Source organism: Mercenaria mercenaria, chromosome 3 (assembly GCF_021730395.1).
Source record: "Mercenaria mercenaria strain notata chromosome 3, MADL_Memer_1, whole genome shotgun sequence".
In the NCBI taxonomy this organism is placed as follows: Eukaryota; Metazoa; Mollusca; class Bivalvia; order Venerida; family Veneridae; genus Mercenaria; species Mercenaria mercenaria.
The window spans coordinates 95,705,851-95,714,412 of NC_069363.1; the positions used below are offsets into that span (position 1 = coordinate 95,705,851).

At 35.6% G+C, this 8,562-nt stretch overlaps 1 protein-coding gene across 1 annotated transcript; it reads right to left on the reverse strand.

Annotated features, from left to right (window-relative positions):
• Window positions 1-962: 962 nt before the first annotated feature.
• LOC128556072 (uncharacterized) lies at window positions 963-6,052 on the reverse strand. The gene is made up of 2 exons (XM_053539990.1): window positions 5,585-6,052; window positions 963-1,776 (listed from the first exon to the last, which is right to left on the reverse strand). Exons 1-2 carry the CDS (start codon window positions 5,805-5,807, stop codon window positions 1,175-1,177), a joined length of 825 nt encoding a protein of 274 aa, XP_053395965.1. The 5' UTR covers window positions 5,808-6,052; the 3' UTR covers window positions 963-1,174.
• Window positions 6,053-8,562: the final 2,510 nt, after the last annotated feature.

An 8,562-nucleotide genomic window follows, 5' to 3' on the forward strand; every position in this document is an offset into this window, starting at 1 on the left:
GCATTTCGCTCAAGTATAGTTTTGGACATAGTGGCCTAAAACAGCAAACATGCTATATGAACTAAGTATGCTTATTTCTAGTCAAAAAGTGTATTGGTTATTCAAGGACGGTAGTATTAATTGTTTGGAAAAGTCTGTGACTTGTGTGTAAGCTTTGATCACAAAATTAAACAATTTATATTTCAATCACTTTACTAGAAGTCCTGTTTACCAGTCAAATAGCTTGCAGTCAGACACCCGGCCAATCATTTATTTATCAGACATTCAAGCGGCAGTTATTCACGTTTTTTCCAGTTCGCCACCTATCTTATCAATCTAGTAATAATTACCAAGAAATGGACTACTTATATAATTGTTAATTTTTAAAAATCAAACTGAAACAACATCAAATTGAATTATCCTGCAAAAAATGACTACAACAACAGTAACTGTTTAAAACTCTAATTTATTAATTAATGGTTTGGCATATATTTGTCATGGCTGGATTACTGTAATACAGATAATGAAAATTTTTGCAAATCAACTTCCCCGTCTACGGCAGAAAGTGTTTTATGATAGTTAAATCGCCGACAATTCAAAAAACCCCGGTTACGGTGGCTTATATTTATGTCATGCGTCCTGTGTTCAATCTTGAAAACGTCTCATACTGATTCCAGCCACGACGATGATGTTCAAGAGATAAGACCTGAAATCAGAAAACAAAAGCACAAGAAACGGGCAGGGTGGGAGGGTATTTAAAGAAATTCTTGGTAAATGTTTGAATTAAAGTAAGAAACTGCTTTGTACCTCTCTCTCTGAGAATCAATGTGGAAAAGAACGAAGGTGCGAGAATCACCCGCTTATATAGGAGCTATACTTAGCAGGTCACGTGACCATAAATGATGTCATTTTTGCCTGATAAAGCGTTTAACCTTTAGACGGTTAAGCGGAATATTATCCTGCAAAAATGACTACAACAACAGTAACTGTTTAAAACTCTAATTTATTAATTAATGGTTTGGCATATATTTGTCATGGCTGGATTACTGTAATACAAGATAATGAAAATTTTTGCAAATCAACTTCCCCGTCTACGGCAGAAAGTGTTTTATGATAGTTAAATCGCCAAAAGGTGAGATGAAATCGAGCCTTCCGCCAAAGCGGACTATCATGAAACAATTAATCAGTAATCCAGCTATGACAAGTAAGGGAAAACAGCCTGACCTGCGAACAAAAACGAACAGACAGCACCAGATAGAATGCTTACCATAACATTATATCCTAAATTTGACAGATGGCAATCGTCTGCTGAGAAGTATGTAGATTCACAAGTTATATCTGGGTATTTAATATATGCACCTCCACACTTTATGAAATATTTTCCTAAACAACTGTTAATTCTGGTACACATTCTTTTAGCAATTAAATTGTCGTATATATATCTCCAAGTTCGACGTGGAAGTATTTGTGACCAAACAATCTTTGTGTTTCGTAATGCGTTTTTAATATAATCTTGTAAAAAATGTTTGAGGCTCCAAGTCAATTCTAAAGTAGAAATTAATCCTAAATCATTCCCACCACAGTGGATAATCAACATTACCGGTGGAGCATGAAAATTGAGAAGGTATTCTATTGTCTCTCTTAATTCGGAAATCTTCATACCGCTAATGTATTCCCAAATTATTCTGTATCCTAAACTATCGAGTCCTAAATTTGGACCCTCAGGCCGAAATAGGGATTGCTGGTGTGCCCCTCTGACGAGCGAGTCACCCACTATCCAGATCTCGGGATATCTCACTGAAAAGTAACTTTTATGTTAAAAATAGTGCACATGTATAAAATGGTATCCATAAATTATATTCATTAGGATGCAGCGCCAAAACACATAGTACTTATAACAAGAATGGACGAGATATCGTTTGTAATCAATGAACTGAAGATATTGTTTCGGGGTATTTTAATCTGTCAACAGTATTAAAATAGTGTCTTTAATCTAATGGACATAAGAAACTGAAAGCCAAATATTTGTTGCCGGCATTCACATTACAGCATATGGCAACTAAATCATACATTATAATTTGAAAGACAATATTGAAACTATAAAGGAAAATTCCTGTCTCCACTGAATGCTGTATAGGTCTAGAAATTTAATTTTGTAGAGAGAGCTTGAGAGCCAAAAGTTGTTGCCGGCCTTCACATTACAGCATACGACAACTTAAAAAAATTAGTTTTGAAAAAGAATTACAACAAAAAACAAACTTTGTTTTGCATATATCATAAACTGTCTTTCGCCTCCTTAATTCTTAATTCAGCAGTTCAAATATAACTTTCAAAAGCTTGGACATTCACAAGCAGTTAAACTAAAATAAGGCATATCTTATAACTGATGTCCAGTATAATCTTTATTCAAATTACAAATCAACTAACTCAAACTCTGTTTATCGGATATACGATTTATACGCGTTTGAATGCCATCTTCCACGATATTTTATTTCCGAAATTGGCACACCGGACATAAACATTGACGATGCACCCCCTATCCTAAATGAATGTGCTTTGAAGTTAGTTTTTTCTAGACCAATGTGTCTAAGAGCTTTTCTTAGCACAGCATTAAATTGAAATGTTGTCAAAGGAGCCCCATCGAAATGACAGAAAAGGGGTTCAGAGCTGTTATTTCTATGTGATAAAAATGCAGATATATATTCGTAGTATGTACTGGTTTTAGAATCAATCGCAATGTCTAAAACTGTACCCGAACATCTTTGATCAGTTTTCGATGCCCTTAGATATAGCCTTATCATCTCATTGCCCATGACGATATCTTGGCGTCTGAGGACTATTTTTTTTGAGTTTTTATTTGGTAGAGCAAATTCACTTAAGCGAAGAAGTGCTATAAATGCCAATGAAAGGCAGGCGGAAAATAGCATTGCTTCATACTGAGATCGACACACGAATTTTAGGGCACTAATAAGTTTTTCTAGGACTGAATGAGTGATGGGTTGTCTACAATCCCACCTCTTCCTTTTTCTATGTAGACCTTCAAGCATGGCCTTGATCATGAAGTTCTTTGTGTTATCAGTATATCCATTAATTTTGTTAACATAGCTTATTGCCGCTAACTGTTGAATAAGAGTATTGATGCAGAGATAGGTAAGCGATATATTCTGATAAGATTTCGGCTGATGGCGGAAATGAAATTTCTGACCCAAATTCAGCAGCAAATGCAGTGAAGAAATTTAAGTAGTGATTGTAGTTCTTTTTGGTGTTTTCAGACAGAGATGCTGATAGAAGATCTTCTATTTCGGATTGAAGATCTCCAGGCATATAGATGGAATCGGACATGGCTCTTGAGCCGCGTCTTGCGGAAGTGCGGCCTTTAGCTTTTCCACTGAAATCGACTAATAGAATCAGCAATTGTATTGCGTTTACCGGCAATATGTTTACATTTAACTTGAATGTTGTTTTGCAAGAGCATCAGCATCAGTTTTCGTACTAAATGCATAACATTCTTGTTTTTTGAAGATTTCCTATTAATAATCTCAACAAGGGCAAGGTTGTCCGATCTCAAAAGAATTTTTTTGTTTTGCATAACTTCGCCCAAATGAAGAAAGATATCAAAATTGGAACTAATTCGAGATAAGTTATATCCTTAAATGTGTGACTTTCCCAATGACACGGCCATTTGAAAACGGCCCATGAACCTTTGAAATAGCAACCACAGCCGAGGTTTCTATTGCCCGAAGCATCAGTAAATAGTTCAAGTGTATCGTCATCTTGCCAGTCTAAATCGCTAAATATGCGGGTGCCATTGAATTTTTGAAGAAAAATTAGCCAAGTCAAAGCATCATCTCTCATATTTTGCGTTATTCTTACAAAATGGTACGTTTTTTTTGCATATGACATGGCGTCATAAAAACGACGTAAAAATGCACGACCTGTAGGTATGGCCTTGCAAATAAAATTCAGTAGTCCGACAGCTGATTGTAGCTGTTTCAATGTTATTTTATTTTTATTTCTTATTAATGGCTGTAGTTGATCAATTGCCTTTTTTATCTTATCTTGCGGTACCCTAATAACCTGATTTTTAGAATCTATTTCGAGACCCAAATAAGTCAAAGACTGTACAGGACCGACCCATTTTTCTTCGCAAAGCGGCACGCCAATATCATCACATAGATATTGAAAACTTGACATTAATTGCACGCATTTTGAGTCGGACGAGTCTGCAAAAAAGAAATCATCTAACAAATGATCTATATTTTTGGATCCCGACTGTTGTTGTACAGACCACTGAATGAAATTTGCAAACTTTTCAAATATAAAACAGGAACAGGAAGCGCCTTGAGGCAATGTCTTCTGGATCCAGTAACCATCATCTGATTTAATACCTAAAAGTTCAAATATCACTTTATATCTGCCTTACCCATAAAGGCGCCGACACCTAGCCTGTGTACCATATTCACAGCATTATCGAACTGTGAATATTGTACTTTACAAAAATCATTGTGTATAAATTCATTGACGCTTAGACCTTCCGGATGGGAAAGATTTGTAATCAATCTCCAGCCGCCTGATTTTTTGGGAACCAATCCTACAGGATTGACGCACAAGTTAGATAGGGGAAGAATGGAAACGGGCCTATGATTCTACCAGCTTCTTTTTCTTCGAACAATTTACATGATAATATAGATTTGTGTTGTACAGCAGACGACAAATTCTCTGAACGAACGGGAATTCTTGGACCAGCGTAATTAAGTTTAAAACCTAAACAAAAACCCTCCAATAAAAATGCTGCATCTTTAGTAAGTGGATAACCTGCCAATTTTTCTTCTAATACAGTTGTTTTAATTGGGGTTCTGGCTAGGTCCCATAAATCTTGGGCCTTGATGACGTGGGAACGATTGTCGTGAGTCGGGCCTGAAATGAAGACCATTCATTGGTGAATTTCGGGCTTGTGCAAATCTAAATGGGACTACTTGCCTGGGAGAACGGACATTCCCAAAATTGTGACGATATCTGATGTACTGAGTTTGCTGACAGTATAGCGCAGGATGGTCACCAAAACATTTGAGACATTTATGAGTGTACAAGCATGGCTTGTCTGAACAAAAACCATTATTATTGAAATTAAAGCACTTCCTCTGACTGAACTGTGCTTGTACATTCTGTATAGGCTGCACGTGTAACATCCATAGAACTGGATCAATAGTCTCCCATCTTAAATTTATATCAATTGACATTTTCAACCTAAATTTTGAATCATAAGTTGACCAACCTATGTGCTTTGATGCTGCATACCTGATGTTTACTAAGTATTGGAAAAGATTTTGAACCTGATGTGGATATTTTTGAATATAAATTGACATGAAAACAAATGCGTCTGACCAATTCTCTATTTTCTCTAAATTTGTAACAGACTTATTTTCGACAGTCGTCAAAAACACCTCCCCGTTTAATACTTGTACTTTTTGCTTACTTCCAGAATTGCCTGGGTCTTTTTTAATTAAAACTTGTAAATCAATATATTGATTATCCCAAATTTTTTGTTTAATTGTTATTGGCACATGAGCTGATAATAGGCCATCTGAATTACAAAATAAGTCACCTTGATGATTCTGTGAAGGTAGCGGGATTGCCGCTTGGACACCTGATAATCCACTCGTCCCTGCACCTTCCTGGTTGACGGGCTGAACAACTCCCCCAGTTACACCCCTCGTCCCTGCATCTTCCAGGTTGACGGGCTGAACATCTCCTCCACCTTGAGTGTTTCCTTTCCGTTTTTGAGCGACTTGGTGTGACAAAGATGTATTCTTTCTTTTTGCAGGCATCGTTCCTCATAAAACAGAAATGGAAATAATTGTTTAGTATATTAAATGAATCAATTATGTTTATTTTAATTTTACAATAAAATAAAAACCATTAATCGCGCTAAAACAAAGAAATATAGCGATTTATAATCAACCTGTGCTAAAAACCACCTCCGAATAAAGACACAGCTATAAACTTGTTTCGAAATGTCACCATTTAACAATAATAGGACAGACTTTACTGTAATATGGAAATTTGAAATTACCCTTAAAACAGTAGCGGTATACGAAATCCGCAACTCCGGGTTAGGAGTCCACAGCTCTACTTGTACACCACAGTGCCTTCTTTGATTAAATTACAAATGAAAATATATCTAGTTGTATAGAAGCTATAAAGATACTATATTGACTTATATGCAATGGTCATCCGAATTGCGCACTGTCCGAATACAGAAGTAACGGACGGGATCAATCATCTGCTATTAATTAGTGGCCTCTAAAATATTCGTGACTGGCTGTTTAAGACAGATATGACATCCTAGAAAGCCATGTTTATGAGATATGCAGATATCACAAAGATCAACATACAATAAACTTATTTCAAAACATGTAGCATCACTAAAGGTTCGAAATGATTCACATTATTTGCGGCTAGTTTATATAGCATTTCATCTTGTCAAAATAACATTGAAATGTACTTACTTGCACTATGATATCCACGTGTTGGTGACGTAATAAAATGAAAAACGTCATTACAAATTTATTTGAATTAAAAATTAAAGATTAAAATCAGCAAATTTGTTATGATTTTCTTTATGCTGAATCAATAGATGTAAAATATACAGTGTATTCATAAATTCTTTCAGGTGCTGGCCACGTGGACGTAACATATTTTTAGACAATTCAAAGTATTTCTATTTAAACCTGCAAAATTTATACATTATTAATAAACTAATTTTGTCGTCTAATATTGTGAGGATATCTTGAAGTTATTAGAAATTGTTTAAAGAAATATTTAAAGAAATTCTTGGTAAATGTTTGAATTAAAGTAAGAAACTCATTTGTACCTCTCTCTCTGAGAATCAATGTGGAAAAGAACGAAGGTGCGAGAATCACCCGCTTATATAGGAGCTATACTTAGCAGGTCACGTGACCATAAATGATGTCATTTTGCCGGATAAAGCGTTTAACCTTTAGACGGTTAAGCGGAATATTGTATTTTTCCTTCGTTTAGTGAAATCGAGGGCGTGACATACCAGTTGAGCTATCGCAAGCAAAGGTTTGGGTTTTAATTGGGTTAAAGTCGCAATGTTCTAAATTATGACATTACAGGCGCATTACATATAACACAGAAATCATCAGTTTTTTCATCGGTTATGCGCGCTGATGGGACGGCTTAAAGGCCAAAATGTCAAAAAGATCAAGATTTGCGGATATATCCGTAAACATCATTTGCTGAGAAAGAAGTTTATGTAATTTGAATACCTCCGTACAAATTACTTTATAAACAAGCTTATCTAAAAAGCGGAGAACGTTCTAGGAAATCACTGATCAGCACTGAAAATTTACGAAAACTATTGTAGGGAGCGCAGTATTCGCGACTGAGTTTTACATTATATTAGGATAAATGACATTTTAATATTATGATGTGCAAAATCATCATAATCAGGTGAAAACATTTATTTTAAGATAAAGGAAATATAACAATTATTGTTACACGATGCAAACCTGCCTAAAAGTGTTAAATTAAAACCTTATCAGACTGGCAGCAATAAAACATAATACCCCTTTGAACACATTTACAGCAGGCATAGATGGCATGAAAGCTAGGTAACAGTTAATAGAAGATATCAAGGAATTTTAAGAAAAACATTTACGTCTTCCAAGAAATAATCCGGGATTTTATTTCTTAGAAAACAAATCAGTAAATTCACTTTTCACATCAAGACTTGAAACCAAAACAATTCACGTGTTACTCATGATCACTACCAGATTATGAAGTTGAAATGGAAGCAGTAAGAAATTATCTAGTGGTGCTTTTGGTGATAATATTAACTATAGATTTTAATGGAAAAACAGTCTTACATGCTTCTCCAGTCGGGGACAGCCTTGTAAACGCACAATTAAATGGAAAAGAACTGATAAAAATGGGAACTGTGCTGAACAAAACATTGCTGACTCTCATTGGTGAAACATTTGTTAAAATGGAACACAATATTGGCAAACTTTCAGAAAAGACAGATGATGTGGAGATGAACTTACAAAAAGGTATTGATGATTTAACAAAAGAAACGTCAAGCGAACGGCAAGTACTAAAGCAGGAACTTTGCAAACTAGAAAGCTGTACAGAATGGACGGAATGGTCAGCGTGTTCAACGTCTGTAATTAGGACATTTGGTGCCAGTGCACGCACGAGAACGTGCGGAGGAAGTTCGAGCATTTGTCCTTCAAACGTTGCGAAAAAAGAAGAAACGGAAAGCAGAATTTGTCAAGGGACAGAGTGTAAGTCAAATGAATATACAAAAACGAAGAACAAATTCTGCATTAGACTGAGTAAAACTGTAAAGAAATCATGGAAAGATGCACAAGAAGAATGTCACCAAGATGGAGATCACTTGATCAATATTGACAGCGCGTTGAAAGTAGAAGATGTTGATGAAATGATGCAGAAAATGTCCTTCACGGGTAACGTTTGGATTGACGGAACAAGAAAGTTACCTAATGGTGAATGGAGGCATGAGTATGGTTCAGAAGACACCACGTTTTCCAGGTGGTA

Excerpts from the sequence above, each read along its gene's own strand:
- LOC128556072 (XM_053539990.1), bottom strand. The coding sequence starts at position 5,807 with ATGCCTGCAAAAAGAAAGAATACATCTTTGTCACACCAAGTCGCTCAA. Across the intron at positions 1,777-5,584 it reads ACCTTCACAGAATCATCAAG|TGAGATATCCCGAGATCTGG; the intron begins GTGACTTATTTT and ends GTTACTTTTCAG.